The sequence below is a fragment of the Plectropomus leopardus genome, chromosome 5, assembly GCF_026936395.1.
Source record: "Plectropomus leopardus strain MGB_pleo_1.0 chromosome 5, ASM2693639v1, whole genome shotgun sequence".
Lineage (NCBI taxonomy): Eukaryota > Metazoa > Chordata > Actinopteri > Perciformes > Serranidae > Plectropomus > Plectropomus leopardus.
In genome coordinates, this window is record NC_142180.1 from 11,844,567 (window position 1) to 11,865,539 (window position 20,973).

Sequence of the window (20,973 nt, forward strand, 5' to 3'; positions counted from 1 at the left end):
ATCATGGGGCTTTAAGTGAATAATGTTTGACCAGTGACATTTTTTTCCTTGAACAAGGACTGATTATATAATGTCCCACATTGAAGTTAAAATTAGCAGCCACGGAGGAGAAATGAAACTACACCTATTAAACCTGTCAGTAAACAGTTAGAATTGCAACTATATCTACAGATATCTGGTGCACTTTATGATGGTCTGTATGACTTAAATGGCAAAATCACATTCACACAATCAAGACAATTTAAGACAGCAACATATGACCACAGTATCGTATAGCGAGGGATCATTGATCCACATCACCCACCCTCTTTCTCTCCCCATGTTTCCTGTTGCTCCCTGTTAACTCTTCAAAAATGATGAAATACCATAAATTGTAAAACACAAAATCTCTTGTCACTGCACCATTACATTTTCACATGATATCTTGCAGAACTATTGTTTTCATTAAATACAAACACAGGCACAGCTTATCTGCTTTGCAATCCTGTCTTGTCATGTTAACCTTACCATTGTTTCCTCTGTCCGTCAGGTGTGGATATCCTCTATCGACTGGGGCTCACAGCTCAAAGCATCACAGGCGACAGGACAAGCTCACCTTCAACCATTTACACTACTGTTCCCTCACTGCTAAATCTTCCTGTTCCTGGACATGGGGTATTACTCGACTCAAACTCCCTCTATGAGGCCCCAGCAGAAAGTCTGTTCCCACCAGAGATTGGAGAAGAGTTCTCTGTTGTGGTTAGCCTAAGCTCCTGGCGAGCAAACAATGCGTTTCTTTTTAGTGTTAAAGATGGCAGGGACAGGCTGCGTTTTGGCATTCAGCTGCTGCCACGCAAAGTGGTGGTTTACACTGCTGAGAAAGCCTCCATATACTTCACCTACAACTGGCAGGATGGGCGCCAGCACCCTTTTGCTGTGGGTGTTCGTGCACGCTCAGTGACCTTCTATGCGGATTGTGGGGCAGTGCAGCAGAGGGAGCAGACCCTGGCGAGATCTCAGACACTAGGGGATTCCGGGAGTCTCTTCACTCTTGGGAGGATGAACTCAAAAGCGGCACAATTCAGTGGTCGAATCTGCCAACTAGATATTTATCCTTCTGCCCAAGCTGCCGCGCACTACTGCGAGTACCTTAAAACACAGTGCCGGCTGGCCGACACTTACCGATTGCCTTTGCCACATCCTGGTTTCGACATTGAGGCAAATGACCCTCCTTCTAACCCCTTGACAGAGTCCCTTCTTGGAGTAGCAGCTACACATCATACCCCCATAAAAGCCACAGCAGCTTTCAGAGTGTCCCCAGGTAGTTTATTCACACAGTATTCAACCCTGAGCCCATCAGTACAACCTCATCTGGGGGACCAGAGCCACATTTCCACATTGGATCCCCTTTCCCAATCCACCAAGCCCTCACTGCAGCCTGACAGTCCCACCTTAGCTACACTGAGTGGTAGAGGAGCTCTGGATCTTGCTTATAGCACAACTATCACCACAACCAAAAATGATTTGGCAAAAGTGATCAGCCCCCAGGGGAACACTGATCTCTCTGAAAACAGCACAGAGGAAGACAGCAGCTCAGGAACGCTGCAGACGCCAGATGCCACCCCTGGCCTGATCTCCCCAGTCAGGCAAGGTCGAGTGAAGGAAGGACTCAGGAACAACTCCATCGACAGCTCCAGGGATTCTCACTCTAGGCCACAACAGTCTCATAAACTCTTGGAGACTCACCTTAGAGCCAACGGCACCACTTTGTACCGGGAGAATCAGGTGGACACCTCAGAACAGCATGATCCTGATGGCAGCTATGATGATGTAGACATGGGAGGATACGATTATGGATATGAGGATGCAGACTATTTCTATGACTACGAAGATGGTTTCCGTGGCCCTAAAGGAGAGCCAGGTTCTCCGGTAAGTAAATGAATTTATGAATGACAAGTAGAGCTGTGAGTTCATGGATCAGTATTCAAAGAGCTGAGATACAAGTCAGTGCATTGCTGTACATGCTCAAGAGGAAAATATTAATGCACGGCAATCAAAGGTAATTTATAGTCATCACAGTTAATATGCTATGTAAAAGTTGGCTTTGTTACATACATACAGGATATATGAAAAATATTTTGGCAGGGCGGTGTAGTGATTTAGAGGTGATAGCATGTCCAAGCACTGTTCTTTTTTCATGTATCTACAAGTTGTTAAAATAACACGTCATTCCCTTGCTGAAATACTGCCAGCTTCTTTTGCTCTTATGTTAGAAAGGATAACTCATGTGAATGTTGGAGGTACACCCTGGCATCCAGCCTTATGATGTAAGATGGCTGTCGGGATAGCTTTACCACTGAACATGCTTTCATAGCTCAGATTTACAGATATTGCTTATGTTTCCATGAGTGAAATGTGTCAGGTCTTTCTGTCTGATACAATTAAACAAGGTATGATGTAATGATGTAAGATGTCTGGACTCATCTACCAGTTTCCATAATACTACCTCACTTATAAAGTGCCTGCAGGTCTATAGGTGGGACATAGCTTTGCCAGCACTGAGTACACCGGAGTGCAGAATTATGGGCTTGATACAGTTTAAGCCACAGGCTCTTTTCCAGTGGTTCTCAATTTGGCAAAAGTATAGATAAAGTAGTACTCTTGTTCTCTCAAGCTTTTGTCTCTAACTGTTTGTATGTCTTGGCTACTCTAACTATTCTGATGCAGACATGTTTTAAGTGCTGGGTCAGCTGAGGGTCAGTGGCTCAGTTGCTACAGTTGCTACTGTTGCTAAAGCTACAGTTGGTTACTTCTATAAATGTATTTTTTTTGTAATATTTGCTTAACCCTTTGAAACATGAGAGAAATTGCATGATGTCTTTCAGAAACATGGGAAGAAGACAATGACCAAAAATTACAAAAAAATAATAAAAAGTAACAAGAAAATGACCTGAAAATAAGAAAGAAATATAAAGTAAAAAAACAAAAATGCTGCAAAAAAATATTATTATTATTATTTTCTCTCACATCATTTTAAATGTATAAATACAAATGTTATGAATGTAGTTTGCTGGGCATTCCTCTTAGTTTTTTTTTTTTTTTAAATGTCCAATAGCTGGTTTTCAGTTCATTTTCTTGTCACCTTTTACTTCTTATTTTTTTGCAAATTGCATGACATTTCTTGCCAAATTGCTCATTATCTTCCCCATGTTTACAAAAAGAAATCAAACCAACTTGCTAATGTTTTGGAAGTCTTAATGCTTGTGAAAGGTGTCTGAACGCAGCACAGAAAAAAATTAATGTCCATCCAAGTGTTAAAGGGTTAAACTGTTGCAATACACACACAGCAGTTCTTCTGCCTCGCCATGTTGCTTTAAATGGCTTTATTTCACATGAACAAAAAACAATTAGCACACAAAAGTCTCTTACGCAGCTGTCAATCATATCAATCACAGCATGTAAGTGACATGATTGACTGCTCATGAATTGCAGTCAAACTGTCAAACTAGGCAGATCAAATATAAATCAGTGTTCTTATACTGCATTGTTCTTTTACTGCATGTGTTGCCTCAAATTTAAAAAAAAATACCCAACCAATTTTATTGTACTGTCTAACACTAAAATGAGAAAGTAGGTCCAGCCAGTGGGCAGTATTTGATGCGTCCTATTTATAATGGGTGCCAGGTCTCAAACGTTCTCATTTTACAGCTAAACAGTGCACTAAAATATGTTTCTGAAAACATTTGAGGTGAGAAAAAGTAACATAATCTTGATTAACATTTGAGTAGTGCTCAAATATAGCTGTAGTTAACAAGAAATGATTGACATGATTGACAGCTATGTTAGAGCCTTCTTGGCTCTGACTGGTTCTTTTTGCTGTGATGCAAAGATTCTAGTGAATGCCAGGAGAGGCAATAGGAGGAGGAGGAGGGACATGACTGTCTTCACAGACTATTTGGCTTACATAACACTTGGTCGAGGTAGTGACAATTTAAGCAAATAGCAAAACATTATTTTCAAATAATAAAATATTATCTTCATTGAAGTTACCAATCATATTTGAAATAATTTTTTTTTTTACATGTATATGGGCTGCCTCTGGTCTCAGTAGACGTTCTGAGATCATAATTTGTTTTTTAGCGCTTCACAGAAAGTTAAGCACTACCGTGAAAGTATTCATTTAGTCAGTTATCAGTAAAGTGGATGTAATTGTAAGGTGTTTATTTTGAGTTGTCTTCTGATGGGTCTTAAATTCGATGGTGTTACAGTGTTGCTGTTGCACTGTAGGCAGATATCCTTATCTGTTTCGTAGATTGACTGAGCATGGTTGTTTAAAAGTTTAAACCTAAGCTTAAACATATCTTAACTGTCGCTGGTGGTTGTTTAACAATCCTAAAAACTTAGGATGTATTCTTCAAGTCATTTACAGTTTCACGAGTCATTTCAGCTATATTTGAATGTGAGATATAAATGGGGCTTCAAACTGAAAATAGCAATCTACGATTTAAAAAAAAAAACAGACATGGTGCTTATTTTGTGTGGGTTAGTTACTGCAGGAACTGAGAACATGAAATATATTCTAGGAGTCTAGTTTGAGAAATACATAAATGAGTGTTAACATTTGAAAGATGCCAAAACACTTATTATACCTTGAGGCAAATTTTACAACCCTTTTAAGTTATCCAAACGTTGATCATTTTATGTTTTTTCCCAGCAATCATGAGGTAACAGCAGAGATATGTTGGTCAAGTTATGAAGTCATTAACCACTACACAGTTTGGTAGGGGGTTACCCAGGTAAACCCTTTGTCTCTTGATGACCCTGCATTTTTTCACTACTGTATGGGAAACCCCACATGTACCAAGCAAGGCACTCCTTTTTTCCTTGTTTGTTGGTGAAATTTTGTACCTTATTTGGATCAGGTTTTACTTTACATGATGATAACAAGGCATCAGAGTAAATACAAACACTTCATAAGGAGAGTGGAAATGTGGACCTCAGCCAGTTGTGACCTCCTTAATTCTTTTTAATGTCTCAGTTACATGGTCTGTAGGTGCTTAAAGCAGATCTTCCCTTTATCCTTCATGGAGAAATCTTCTTGCAATAAATTTCACTTTTGCTTTTGCTTTTGCTATCCACTCTTTGCTTTTTCCCCGTCAAAATGTGTTTCCCGTATTACGCAGTAATTGGCTTTCATTTAAGTAACGTCCCCAGTCTAGTTTGCCTGGCATAGTTTAAATCTGGGATTTTAAGCACGTAAAAAGATGTCGCCAGTTTTAGTAGAGGAATGTAAAACACCTCTCTAGTGACAAACTTCTCAGGTACAGGTCAATGTGGTCAAGGACAAACATTTCATGGGATATAAGCATCAGAAAGAAAACATATTTATGATTGGACAGGGACTTAAAGTCCGAGTAAAGTGAATTCAGAGATTTGTTTCAAAACACATTATAAATGTTGGAAACTGATTGTTGAAAACATGTTACAAAGACCCTTCATTATATAGTATTGTATTGTGGAGTTGACGGTTGACTGTTTTTACCATTTTCCTGTTTTTTGGGCCATTTTAATTATCACTTTACATGGACTTTAAAGTTCCCTAACATACAGGAGACAGTTTGCATATTGACTGCATGTTGGGTAACAATGTAGGGGCTATTCAGCTAAAGATAATGTCACACAGTATTCAGAGTTCAGGAGATGATTCATTCTGCCCTTCAGCTTTACAGAAATTTGACTTCTTGAATTGAACCCACTGGGAAAGACTTGACCCTTGTCTTGGCAGCAAACAAGAAGCATGTGAATATTATCATTTTGCAGCATGATGGTCCTGATTTCTTTAGGCCCTGTTGTTGTGGTGAGGGCGGTGGTGTGCTCACAGTTTCCATGTGTCTGTGTGTGGGAGTCCAGAGGAACAAACAGCTGTTTCTTTATTCAAGTCTCCCTCTTTGCCCATCTACTGTTCTGACAGGGGATAAGGATGCTCCAGAGAACCCCATGATAGTCATTTGCTATAGCAACAATTCAGAATAGTAAATAAAATAGTATAATGACTGTTTTCATCTAAAAGTGTGAATATTGTACCTTATAGTGGGATGGTTTTTTAGGAGAGATTGCATTGGGGAGTATCAGAAAGTCCTGAAAAAGAAATAGATTCTTTCACCAGAGGGGGATTTCCTGCTGACTCCTTAATGTTTTCAAGTGGATTGAAATTGCTGTTCAAGAGTGTAATTGGTAATAAATCTCTTCTTTTAAGAAGGGATACAGCAACCTGGCTTTTTCAGTCTCGATACTGATACTTGGGCTTTGGTTATTGGCCTATACTGTATATCAACCAGATACCAGTATTTAATGAATAAGCTGTCTCACTGTGTGGAAGTAAACAGGACCATTCTTTTATGTGTAAGGCAACATCAGGTATGACTTAGACATTACTTTTTCTAACTTTATACAAGAAAGTGTAACAAAAAATACATAGCTATAAATTCATAAAATTATTATTTATTATTAAAACAATGAATCGTGCAGTGTGGCTTGGCTTTACAGGTATTGCAAGAAGCATACAACTTATTGGTGTAGCAAGTGTGAAATACCTCTTAACAGCTGAAATGTTTGCTCCCTCAGCCATGCAGTCTGCAGATACATGATGGCACGTGTAATCACATGTAAACATGGTATTTAATGGAAAGATCAACCCCATTGTCACTGATATCCCATCCAGCCATTTGAGTCAGTATAAGCCCAATATTTTATATCAGTATTAGAAAGGTGCATCTCTTCTGTCAAACTAATACAATTACTCTTGGCTAAGAATTTACTCAATTTTGAAAACAGAGTTATGTCTTGATTTTCTTCAGTAGTTTATTCAAAATACCCTGTAGCAATAATTTGCATAATTCAGTGAACTCAGCTGACTGTTCTTCGAGAAACTTCAGTGATATATGAGTTTGTTTTGCTTGTTCACAGGCCCTTTGAGTCTCGATATATCATAGTCTTCTGTTTTCTAACTTATTTGGAGGAGACCAAGCCATGAAGTCACAAAGATACTCAGTTTCAGAACTGACACACCAGTGCATTTCAAAGGAGCCCTTAGACAAAATATGGCCTTTACCCCTAAGGGCAGTCTTTACATGTTGCTCTGAAGGTGGATATGGTCCTGAGGTCTTAAAAAGTTTGAATGTGCCACTAAAACTGAGAAATTTAGTCTCACACCCTTCAACGATAAGAAAACACAAGATCACAAGCACCTTTAACAGAGAGTGGAGCCTCAGCCTGTTTTGGTACTAAAGAAATATAGGTAATGTAAATATCGCACACTCAATTTACACCTGAAATCAATTCAGCATTCTAGCTAATGCCTTCCACTGAGTGGTACAAGTTTTTCTAAATTTTACTCTTCTATTGGTTATTTCTCTGCAACTAGACTTGGCAATAAACCACTTCAAAGCCATATACTGAGACATTCACATGGAAAAACTTTACAGGCAGCACGATAAGACTCATAATTTTTGCATTTTTCTGTATTGAATGCTGGTTGGCAGTTGAACATTATTGTTAACTGTCCCTTAATAACATCCTATTTTTACAAAATTTCGAGGTATTATGGTTTAGATTTCAAAACTACTAACTTTTGAAAATGATTTAAGTTTTTCAGGAAACAGTGAAAGAAACAGTCAACTCTATATGAGTTCAACTCTCCAATATATGTGATATTTGCTTAACATCTTACATCTACCAGAACATGACATGCAGTTGTTCCATATGTTTCATGCTATGTTTTTCCATGATGGAGGATTATGTTAATCTCGAAAACTGACCAAAGGCTGGTGGTGTCCATCTCATCTTGAGAATGTAACTCGACCCTTCTGCTCAGGGATTCCTAATAGAGCTCTTAGTTGAAAACACTTGGCTCCTGTCTTTGAACTTCATAGCTCTTACATAAATATAGCACATACTCATCATTGCAGAGGCCTGGACAGTGAACTGCATGTTATTGCTTGCCATTAACATACTCTATCTCTCTTTTTCCCCCTCTCTCTCTCTCTCTCTCCCTCTCTCTCTTTCTCACACACACACACACACACACACACACACACTCCCTCGCTTTCTCCCTCTCTCTCTCTCTCTCTCTACAACATTCCCTTCTTTCTCTCCCTGTCCCTCTTTCTCTCTGATTTAGGGTCCTCCTGGTCCCCCTGGTTTACCTGGTCCTCCAGGAAAAAGAGGTTCTCGGGTGAGTAACGTGCGAAGGTGATGATACAAAGGCAGCATGGTGTAACTGAGATTGTGATCTACTGATCAGGATGAGCACTTTGGTCATCTCATGTGTGTGATAGTGACATACAATTAAAGTGCTACTTCACCTACAAAATAACTGTTTGTATACCAGTTACTCACCCTATGTTACAATGAATTTGTAAAGAAAACTTTGTTTCTCTGACATACATCTGTGGTAAATGAGGAATCCAAAAAATGGAAAACATTCTTGATGAATTGAAGTGAAAGGGGGCCACTTTCAATAACAGCAAAACTATATCAAACCACCCGTTTTGATATAGTGTTGTAGTTAGAACTAACACAGTTCCTGCAGAATAATCCACATCTCATTTATCCAGTTGTATGCTCAGTCCGAACCAAAGACATGCATTTTCACTAAAGTCTTACTTTTTAAAACATGCATATACAGTCTTAAACATGCACAGGCTCAAAGCAGCATTCATCCATCGGATAGTTCATGCAAGCTACTTATTTGCAGAAGTCTTTTAAATTGAAAGGTTTTAGCGAGAAATGCATGTGTTTAGGAAATACAGAGCATGCTGCTGGATAAATGAGACTTGGAATATACTGCACGAGTTGTATGAGAATATGTTAATGGATATTTTGGTAAAGTTTTGATGTTGTTAGATGCAGCCCCCTTTTATTCATCGAGAATTTTCTTCATTTTTGAGTTTCCTGTTCACTCTCATAGCATGTGATATAAGCAGATAAAAGTGACATTTTGTTTGGATTTAGTCTGTTGTAACATTTGTCTAGATGCTGGCCAGGATCCATCACAGCACAGAACGTTCTGTGGTTTGATCTCTGCGTCACCAAAAAGAGGTTAAGATCAGGTTTATTAGCCTTTGAGGCACTGAACTTGCTAATCATCAGCACTAACACATTAACTGAATACTTTTATTCTTTTCATCTTTTGTCATGGCAGTCTGCAGGCACTGGCCATATGTGATTTGCTTGTATTTACCGCCACAATCCAGCTGCAACTGTCGGAAAAAGAGGCACTGACAGACATGTTTGTGGTTAGCATGATCAAGCTCAGAACAACCCTTGCTTTGTAAAGGCTCATGGCTATTAGATAGTTCGCTTTGAGGATGCAGTCAATGTTGTTTACTTGTCTGCACCTTTGGAGCACCAAGGTTGAGTGACCAAACAGTTCCAGATGAAACCAGCTGCAACCAGCAGCAGCCTCGGCGGCACAGGCTGCATTTCCACTCTGATCTTGAGACTACACTGTACGCAACTGCCAAGGCTGTCATGATGCAATGCTGCGATCATGCCACAGGCCCCGGAGGCATCTTTAAATAGAGCAAGACACATTTTACTAAATGGATGCGGTATGTGTTAGAGCGAAGGTGTATAAACAGTTCACTCTTGGTCTTTAAAGAAGCTCTACCCTGCAGAGACGTCTGCATGGCTAATTTAACTCAGGAAATGTAAATACGTTCAATGTGTCAGTGTTTATGGAAAACAACATGCAATAAAAGTAACGTAATGCTTGATTACCTGAAGACAGTTTGAAACACCTGCTTTTCAGACAATGACTCTTGACTGTCCAAATAATGATCAGTGATGAAGCATTGCTTAACATGGGAAAATGTTGTCAGTATATGTTTATGTGCATGAGCAGGGTTGTCTTTCTGTGTGATTATGATAGGTACGTGTCAGTTGTGTGTGGTTGCCTGTAAAGTTTATAATTAACTGTCTACATCAGCACAAAGTAATGTACAAATGAAGCATTTTCTCTTCATGTCCTATCCCCTCATAGCGAGGATTCAAAGAGAAAACAGCATTTAAGCAAAGCAGGGAGTTGTTATGGTGGGCCTTGTTGTTTAAGGTACCTGTAAGACAATAAAAGTTGATCCAAGAAGTTGTAACACATTAATGCCGTCAAAGGTTTATCAGACGCCAGAACATCATGCAGCGGTTTGTAATATACAAACAGCATTTTACAACTCTGGAAAGTTATCTCAGCTGCAACTGTTTTATCTTTTGTCAAAATGATTGAAACAGTAAACAGTAGAAATGTGCTGTTACAAGGTAATTTATCAGCAGTATTGGCTTGTATGGATTTGACTGGCCAATGCATTTTTTAGCTAAATGATGTCTCACCAGTTGAGGTGGGTTCGGTGTTTTTGCCAGATGACCATGCTTTTTTTTTTTTTTAAATCCCCTTGCATTGGCACCCTGCTGCATTAACAGACTGCCTCCATCCACTTCAAGTTGTTTTAAATGTGGCCTTATGTTCTGTTTATCACAGAGGGCAACAGACAGTCTAGAAAGCAGATAGACGGAAAGACAAGCCGGTATACAGAGAGAGGTGGCAGACAGTAAAACATGTTTCTCAGTAAAAGACTTGGAAAGCACAAAGCTGATACTGAACATACTCTTAACCCCATAGGCATAAAGTGGAGACAGAGGGAGGCTTGGAATCATTATGCGGTGGGAAGCTGAGGGCAGCATGCAATACTGTGGTCATGTCTCTGCTGTCTCAGCACAGAGCTGCAGACTTATTTTGCTGCCTCTAATTGTTAATGTTATCAGACTATGAGCCTTTGAACCAGGGTACACAGTTTGTCATGGAAACAGACAAATTTACTTCAAAGATTCTTTTATTCTCAACAATCTCGGAGGGGCGAGACAGTTTAAATATTGAGTTAGTGATTGATAGAGTCATCAAGTATATTATGATGGAAAGGGCAGTGAATTTTTGTATTGCAGTCTTGCAGCCTTTTTTCACTGATTGTTTGCTGGCCAAATACATATAACATCACAGTATTGCCCATAGACATTGGTTAATTTTGCCTTTGAAGTGTGCATAAGTTACACATTTTTGTAAGTTAACCCTCTCATAATACCAAACCAAAACGATTACCAAATGACTTCAAGAGTTTACTTTCTTTTCTTTCATTTTCTGTGGGTAGCATGCTCTCGTAGAAACCAGGGTCAGATTACTCACATTAAAATGACAGTGAGAGAATATAAGAAAGATAGAGGAAGAGCCTTTCTCCTGGCTCTTGTCTGTAGTTCAGAGAAAGCATGGTCTGCAGGCAGCAGGAGTACAGATGTGGAGGAAAGTACTATATTTATGGTGTGTGTGTGTGCATATAAATGTGCACATCTAGTTGTATGCATAAGTGTGCCTGTGTGGTTGTACATTCATTGCATACCTGTTGTAGGAATTCAGATGATCTGTCTGTCTTTGGGCCCTGACAAATGTGGTAGTAGTAGAGCTTCTGTGATTGGCCAGGGCAGAACTGGAAAAACTCCAGATTGTGAGATATTGAGCTAGACTGGAAAGGGAACTAAAGTATTTACTCATTCTAAAAACACCAGTTCTTTCTCAGGTTTATCTTCATTTCGTTTTCATAATGTGTCTTCAGTTTAGATTGCTACTGGAAATTTATAATAGCCATTTTATGACTCATCTTAAATACTGAGCTGTTATCAACAATGCACAGTAGTTTCATGTCGTGCTTTCCCTCTCTGTCTGTATCTGTTCCAGGGTCCCACTGGTCCACATGGAAGCCCAGGACAGCCTGGACCACATGGGCCGAAGGTGAGTGGCCTTCTGCCTGCAAGGTAGACGTAATCAGCTCCCTCAGAGTGCCAGACAGGAGTCTGGTTGGTATCTGTGGGTGTCGACAGGCCAGATTAATTCCTTCTGAGCCAGAACCAATACCGCTAAGCAAACAGTGTTGACATGGACGTAGTCAGCGGTAAACAGTGTTATGGGGCATTTCCTTTAGCAGTTTGGTACAGTTCAGTTCAGTTCTGTACGCATTTGTTTGCATTTCTATTGTGAAAAGTTATGGATGGTACCTTTAGTACCTTTGGAATTGTTCCCATTTTTCATCTTTCTCTGCTTGGGGTACCTAGCACACTGATCCGGTGCTAAAAGGTGGAGCTAGAAACACTGCAATCAGTTGACATGTCAGTAGAGAATCAGCACAGCTCTGCGGGCTGAGCTGTGGCTGGTTTAACTCCTGAATACTGTTTTTCAAACACAAGGAAACGAAACTTTAAAATGAAACGATGTCTGCAGCCTTTAGCAGCAGCTGTAGACTGAGAAAAAAATATAACTTCATTCACTGGGCTGACTGCCGGCAACTTTTACGGTGGAATCTAATCCTCACTCGAGAGAAAAAAAACTTGCACTGTCAGAGCTTTGTTAAGTGTGCTTGGGCAGAATAAAACCACGCTCTTGCCTGAAAAGGAGTTAATGCATAAACCCCTATTAATAAATATCTCACTGAGAGAGACTCTCAGTGCAGCTTGCTTTTTTGTGCAGCCCTGTTCTATGAACAAAGAAATACAGTGAGTGACAACAACCCTGCCCACATGTAAGAGTACTGTCTTCAATGGAAACACTCCGGTCGAGGTACCTCTTTGTTGGTGGTACTTTTGGTTTCAAACGTACTGTACTTAAAGTCTTTGATGGAAAAGCAGATATAGAGTTGGGTTATAATGTTCACACTATACATTTGCATGAATATGATTGGACATTACTAGCCATACAGCCGTGATTGAGCCGATGATTGTAAAGCATATTGCAGCTGATGCCGATCAGTCAAAGCAACTGTCACTTGAGAGCACTGCCTCAACTCTTGCTATGCTTCATTTAATTGTGTGAGACTATTTTGTAGTCACGTTGACATGTTCAGTGTCCATACTGGATCAATAGGTGACATTTAAAGTCTCAATAAGATGATGTCACATTTGATAACGTGAGTAAGCAAGCTACTGGGGAAGGAAAACCTGACAAAGAATACGGTTGGGTGAAGACCTTTTCGTTCTATCAAGAAGTGTTTCTCAAGGGTATTCTGATGGATGAGGTGGCAAACTAAAACCTTTAAAAATGGAAAGATAACAAAACTGACAAATTACCATATGTAGTCATACACATGAACATTGAAAGTTGTACATCATTAATGGGTGTAGTTTATGGCAGCACATGATGGACTAGAACTCTGTAAAGGTGCTAGTTTAAACATTATGTTGAAATTCCTTATAGTTCACTATTATGGACTCGGCTAGACAGTGTAGCTTTCTATTCCTTTCTTGTAATATTGTGTAATTTTGAATGTCATGTTTTGTAGAATTTGTAAGAAGAGAGAAACAAACATGCATATGTTTGCAATATTGCATGCCTGAAGACATGGAAAATTCCATGTCATGTATTCTTTTAATTTAGGCTCCATATGTATTCTACTCAAATGGAATTTGAACTGCAGAGACAAATGATTTGTTGTAAAATTTAGAAAAAGTATAGTAATGCCAGTCACACAGAACACTTGGGGCAACCAGATGGTTGATTGTACATTGTGGCACCCGGAGTGTAAGTCTTCAAAGTCACTTACATTCACAACCTATGATTTCCCGTCTAAGAAGTGGTGATAAATGTGATAGCACTATTGTTCATAATGACATGGTTGGTTGGATTTGAGGGTTATTATTGTACAGTAAAATGAAGATTTCAAAAGAGGGGATGACAAGCCTGAGCTCTCCCTACTGCCTGAGGAAGTGTACTGTCACTGCACATGCTGGCCTACCAATCACCAGAGAGGAACAGAACCAAGAGCGTGAGATGGCAGTGTGGTTATTGTATGAAATTGAGTGACACTGTATCTAGCTTGACGCCAAGCCAGGGACTCCTTTTTGATCAAATCATCTGTTTTTGTCATTTGTAACTGAGAGCCGTCTCTTCTCTTGGGTGGGCAAAAGATCAGATTCTGTTTCTAGCCACATTATTGTCTGCCTGCACATGCACATGTTTCTTTACTGTTTTCTATATGTATTTTTTTATATATATTAGAAACAGTATTAACAGTGTAGATAGAAGTTGTGCATTTAGCTAGTAAGTGAAGTTATCCATTTTAGTAACACTGCAGGGCTACATGTAAAACCTCAGCCAGGGGAAAGAGTTGAAAATTATTGCTATACAATCTCTGTGCAATACATCAGTCTCATTGCATTGGAACTACGTTAAAAATACATTGTCCCTATCAAATTAAATGAATACAAATTCAAATTAGCCATCACATACAAACAAATCCTTTGTAGCACACTATTCTAAATCAGCGATACCAGCAAACAGTTCAGTAAATCAAAACTAATTTAGCACAGGCAAAATGGCAAAAGCTATTTCATAAAGAATGAACTTCAAAATCTCTGCTAATTACACAAAGAGAAGGACTGAGAAACAGGACATATTGGGGACTGTTTAAAATTCTTCCCTTCATATTTTACTATTTATATCCTCCTCGAAAAACCATCAAAGAGACAGTGAAAACAGTTAGCTGCTTCGAGCTGACAAGCTGGGACAAGTTGCTCACTCCTGTTGCACATGTGTGTTTGTGTGTAATTCAGGAGGGAGAAGGGGCAGAAGGGGTCAGAAGCAGAGCAGTGTGGTATATGTGATGTTTGTATTCAGGGTATCATTTAAAGATAAATACTGAAGTCACTCTCACTGACATATAATGATTAAGAGGAGTAAAATTATTTTAAAGCCCAAACATTCAGTTTGGGTCGGTTTGTTGACCTGGTCGTAAGAGCTCTGCAACTCATGCTGCTTGCTCCAAAAGACACTGCTGTAGTGATGTCACAAGGTCGCTAAATTGCCTTTTTAATCAAGTACACTGAAATCATATCTGTTTTTATCAAGTGGTCTCAATTACACCGGAGAATGGCATGCTGGTTCCGTAAAAAGCCAATCTCTGCTGCCCAGAGCATGTGCAAGTGGGATTAAACCAGACAAAGCCAGATGTAAGCAGGAGTGATAATGATGAGCCAGTGTGTTGTTACAGTGCAGCAAGGAAGACTGGCGAGGACAAGCGTGGTTGTTCCCTAAATGACATACCCCCACAGCCTAGATCATTGTAACCCAGGTTTTCACCACAAGGCATCATCGTGCTGGTCCCAGCTCATTAGGCATGACACTGACTTCATCCTAAGAGAGAAATGAAGACAAAAACAGCATTTTTAAACATCAGCTAAGCTTTTCCCAGCATGGAACCAGATGTAAAAGATACACTGGTACAACATAGCAAGGATGTGGGCAGCTCCATGCAGATGGCTGTGGTGACTGTGGTCCCGATTGGCTACCGCAGAGTGGCTGCATACACCATGCAGTCAGTGGGAGAACAGTCATGTTATAGACGCAGAAACAAATGATAAGTGGATGGTCTGCCCTCTGCTTTTTTTTTTCTTACAATGTGAAACATTTTGCCTGTGGATGGATAGCTACTGTAGTTGCAGTGTAGTTGTATACACAGCATAGCTGAAGATGAGACACATTTATGAAAGTTGTTTTCATGAATTATGATCTCTCTGTCCACCTCACCCCAAACACATAAAAAGAGGAATGTTCTGTTTTCCCCAAACAGCAAAGGGAGATAGATGGATTTGTTCTGTGTCACCTCTGACCTTGCTAGGATACTGTGCACCTTTGGCCAAGGGCGTTTGATTGGTTACTAAGAAATATTGGCCCACCTGCTTGCTCTCTGTTCCTTAAGCATGTACGCCCACATTCATGTGTACACATACAAAAGCAAAATCAGTGTATCTAATTCCATAGTGACCTGTCGGTGAGTCATACTCACACCCCCAACCCCCTTTGTGGAGGCGGAACAAAGATTAAGAGACTCTTTGTCTCAGTTTGGGAAAATATCCCCTGTTGAGATACGTGTGCTTACCAGGATGAATACAGAGGACTATAGTCCCTAGTGCTGAGCTTTGTTGACATGTGTTTTAAGCAGAGACTGAAATGATATGACAGTGTGCTTGCAGGACTTAAAAGAAACTTTCAAACTGCCTTATGTGCTTCTGACTTTTGTCTCCAACAGAGAGTAATCCTGGTTTTATGCTGTGGTAGAAATTCTGCTCTCTCATCCCCAAACTTTTCTACGCCTCACTGGCTGTCAGTCAGAACATGATGTTCATGATCTACTGAGAGAAATGTACGGATCCACGGTGTCAAACATTAACTTAGCCCCTCAGCTTAAAACTTAGATGATACGTTTTGTATTCAAAAGTCTATCCTAGACCTCATCCCATGCACATACCACATACCACCCACTCTAATGGTTAGAAAAAATATCATGGTGCAGTAGTTGATGCTAGGTTGATGTGTTTTGTTGTTATTCATCCACTATCTTTTTTTTCTGTTCATTTAAGTTGTGCTGAAATTATGTGTAGGTCTCCTTAGATTGCAGTTTTGGTATACCATAACACCTCTGTAGATGCAACACTGTCAAGATTTGATGACTCTAGCTCACATCAGTTTGGGAAGAAATGCCCCAAGACCTCTGGCTGTTTAAATGTAATATTTCTGTTCTGTAGAAATGCACTTAAACATCAGCTCCATTCTGATGGACTCTTTGACTCATTATCTGCTGTGGGGAAATTATACTTGTGGTCTGTCTGGGATGTCAGAAACTGAGTGAGGTCCACATCCTCAAAGGCATTTGTACTCCATTGCTAAAGTGTTACTGTCTTGCTAGGGAACTGTGAGGAAATGACAATGACATGTGAATGACAACGCAGCAACAATGACCATAATTATTGCGTTGATCGTTGCTTATGTATGAAGAATTGTGCATAATTGTAAGTGTTATACTGAAAGATCAATAGACGCTGTGCTCAGTAAACTCAGCATGCATGCAAGATGGAGCCCTCTCTGGGCCATTTCAAATTTCTTGTCATTTTAAAAGTCACTTTACAATGTGGTTATAAAAAAAAACAACCTAAAGCATCTGTACCATTTACCGGTGTTGGTAAATTGTGTGGATTGTCAGTGCTGAGACAAAACTTTTCATTCAAACTTTAAACTGAAACAACTCCAAGTTAACGAAACACAGACATTTTCAAAAACAAAGCAAGATGAAATGTCCTCAGGTATACTCACAGAGTCTGGTACCCTTTGCCATAGTGAATGGTGCTTTCCAACATTGGCTTTTAACTGTTATTGCAGAACACACACCTTCCTTTTTACAGTGCCATGTGTGGAACACTGTTAAAATAATAGACTGCGGACAAATATGTGTGTAACCTCTGTGACATCACACATGGATTTCTAAAGGGACATTTTGAGGTTTGTAACTGTTATTTCCGCTGCCACCATGTGAGCTGTCTGATTCCACAATATTCCAATTTGAACAGCAGTGTAGTAAACACCACAGCTAGCCACTTAACTGCCCTTACATCATCTTGTGGAAAAAAACTTTGCATTTCAAGAAAAGTTGGGGATTTTTCTTGTTGACTTCAATTAAGTTGGATATTTTTGTGGTGCCAGCATCTTGCCATCATTACAGGAAGTGCATCTTAAGGCATCTGCACATTGTCCTCAATGCAACAGTTTTTGATGCTTGGTTTTTGCTCTGATGTTATAGAAAACAAGCAAAGAGTATATGAGCTAAGCATTCCAGATTTTAAGAAAGAGAAAACATTATCATTTTACTTATTTTACATGTTTACTCACAGTCATTGTACTTTTCAAAATTACTACCTTTCAGTTATTTAAAAACAATAATTAGCTCTAATGCTGGTAATGGCATTTGGCATTTTAGAAATGATTAAATAACAAAAATATATATAAAAGAATCATTGAACAATAGTTTTTTTTTAAATAACCATAATTTATGAAAACTGATTCTGCTGGTAAGCGATATTTATCGTGACATGGGTTGCTTAAGATGTCCCTAATCCTGTGATCCTGTTTCTGTTCCAGGGTTCAAAGGGAGACCCCGGGCTGTCTCCAGGTCAGGCTCCACCAGGAGAGAAGGTAAGAAATCTGCCCCTGTATCAGGCTGCCTGATCCTGTGTGCTCTCTTGTTTGTCACAAAGCCTTCACTGCTTTGACAATGATACTTGTCCTAAGACATTTTCACTGTGCTGGTTCTCTGACCAGTTTTTTACATTAGTCCTCACTCAGACACTTAGTCTCTGCTCACTGACTACATTTTTTGTCTGTGCTTGATTTAATTCATCAGTAATTTCAGCAAAATATTTTGAAATTTTGAAAAGTATCCAAAAAGGTCAGTTCAGATCATACAACATAATGATTTATAATAAGTAACACAAATGATTGAACAAATCTGCATCAACACTTTATAATATGTGGGCAATCAAAAAACAGATATTTGAATTTCATCTGTGAAGCTGTTTTCTGTATATAGTTGTTGTTCTTCATGCAACTTCCTCTAAACCCCTTTCTGCATTTCTGACTCATTCTGTTGTCTTTGATTTGTCTGGCGTCAACACAGCTGGTCTCTCTTACTCTGTACTCTCTCCATCCCTGTCTATTTTTCTTCCAAACTTCATCACAGTAATGATTTTCCTGAGCAGCACTGCTAAATGTCTTGAAATAATTAAGCTCCAAAAGCATCTTTCCCTTCAAGTTTTAGTGCTCAGTGCACTTAGAGAAATCCCCCAAGAAAGTCATAATTTCTCCCTTCACAGAGCCTTTCTAGGATAGCCAGATTAAAATTTCAGTTAAAACAAACATTGCGTGTGTTCACGCAGTACTTAACCAACTTCACCCTGATGCCATTCCCATCAAGTATTGCAAACCTCTCATCACTCTTTGAAATAAGTCTTTCACTTTTGTACCAGCTGCATCTGTCTCCCTCTCCTAGCTTGTTTGTCTCTATTAGCAACATTTCTTTAATCTCCATTGACCCTCCAATCTCGAATCTTATCTGATTTTTCAGAACAGCCAAATAGTGCTCAACATATGGTTTTTATTGGAGCAGCTTGAATTAGACATCTTTAATATAGACAGATGGTAGACCTGGTGCAAAAGCACTTTTTAATTGTCCTTCTCACTCACTTGTGGGAAATCCATCACTTTTTTTCTGTGCAAGGTAAACATTAGAGTTTTTTTTTTAATCTTTATTCTAAATAATGATTTTTTTAACCCATTTCCCTGTTGTTCATTAGTCATCTGAGATTTTTTTTGCTGGAAGAATTATACAGTGTTTAATTATTTATTCTAAGTTATTTTATTTGTGTCTGAATTAACTGTCAGAGAGCTAAAGCAATGGGATGAATTTTCCCTTTTATAACATATAACGTATTCTACAGTACACAGCTATTCATCGTCGCCTTTATGAAGCTTCTATAATGGAATCAACACATTGCTTTTCTGTCTTACTGCCTTCATGTCTGTAATGATTATGCGCATTGCATTCAACTTTTTTTGCAAATGTTATGCTACTCTGTTTTTCATTTGTTTCGACAGGGTGACAGAGGCCCACCAGGTCAGCCTGGGCTGGATGGATTTCCAGGTCCACCGGTAAAATTTTGTTTATTAAACTATTTTTGGTTAAGCCAGCAACTGATGCTGAAGATAGAGGAAGGCCCAGAAGACTTACTGTCAGGAACTATTTTTTGTATGATGTGTGGCTCAAAGCAGCTCAATTTTCTGATTTCAACAAATCTTTTAGATAGTTGATTGAATAAAGAGCAAAGTTTGAAGGTTCTATAAATGAGATTTTGAACAATGATATAGCAGCAAACAACTATTTGCTATGCAAAGAAATCGTGGAGTAATGATGTGCTAAGCAGAGAAGGAAGTCGTGCTCCTTCTGTGTGTGTATGTGTGCGTATAATGTGAGCTTCTCTGTTCTTTGTTTTGGTAGCTGGGCCAGTTACGCGGGCATGAGTCTCTCTCCTCGTGGTGCTGGCTGATTATTCATGACCGCTCTGCACTGCACACATACAGCAGTTGCCACTGATAATTGCAGAAACATAATGCCTACCCTCCAGTTCCCCTATCAGGTTAACAATGTTTGCGCTATTAGAGCTATTACCAAAGCTAGCACTGCAAGCCGTCATCATTTTGCCTCCGCCATTGTCATGTTTGTTTGTAACGTCACAGGTTAGAGCCATGTGCAGGCAAACTTGGCCCAGACTTTGAATGTTGTATATATATATATATATATGTGTGTGTGTGTGTGTGTGTGTGTGTGTGTGTGTGTGTGTGTATATAAGGGTGAGAGCATGAAGACAAACACATATGCACACACGTGTACACACACACTTTGTTCTCCCCCAAGTGTTAGCCACAGACCTTAGCTGAGGCCTCTTAATGTGGTGAGTATTGGGTTACCCAGTCAGAGACTGACTACAACCCACCCTGCTCGCAGTCTTCAGTGTTTCTGTCTATCTTTATCTAAACAGAGAGAAACATATACATATGTCAAGAACCTTTTCTTGATATTTTTTTCTGTCTAACTTCATCAACCTATGTCTTCTGTCTTCCTTACTGTCTTTGCATACCCCTATCTCTGCATGCAGCTCCACGTGTACCTCTCTCTCTGAGCTTGGGAGCTAGCTGTTAAGATGTGGTGCTGCATTACTTAAACATGATAGCTTTGAGGTCAAGGTCAAAGGTTATCCAAAAGAGGAAAGCCACCCTGCCCAGGGTCAGGGGTACAATGACATGCGCAATATTCCATGCCTCCACTGGTCATCATAAAGAAGGAGATTTTCATTGATACTGCTATCAATATAATGAGGGACATTGGCATTCTCTGTGTCCACCAGTGTGCACATATTCACACTCATGCCCTCTGTCTGTTATCATATTTTTTTTCATGCTGTAATACTTTCAGTGTCTTGCTCAGAAAGGTACATTGCTGTTGCTGTGTTCAGCATGGCTGTTGCTAGAATTGAGCTTGTAGGCTTTGATACAGAACAGACTTAACCAGCTATAGTAGG

At 39.5% G+C, this 20,973-nt stretch overlaps 1 protein-coding gene across 1 annotated transcript in view; it reads left to right on the forward strand.

The window, feature by feature from the left end:
* col24a1 (collagen type XXIV alpha 1) overlaps positions 1-20,973 on the forward strand; it is a 100,108-nt gene that overhangs the window by 17,210 nt on the left and 61,925 nt on the right. Inside the window, exons 3-7 of the mRNA XM_042484141.2 lie at positions 530-1,908; positions 8,159-8,212; positions 11,759-11,812; positions 17,981-18,034; positions 19,493-19,546. Coding sequence (XP_042340075.2) covers positions 530-1,908; positions 8,159-8,212; positions 11,759-11,812; positions 17,981-18,034; positions 19,493-19,546 — 1,595 coding nt within the window. The remainder of the gene's footprint in view (positions 1-529; positions 1,909-8,158; positions 8,213-11,758; positions 11,813-17,980; positions 18,035-19,492; positions 19,547-20,973) is intronic.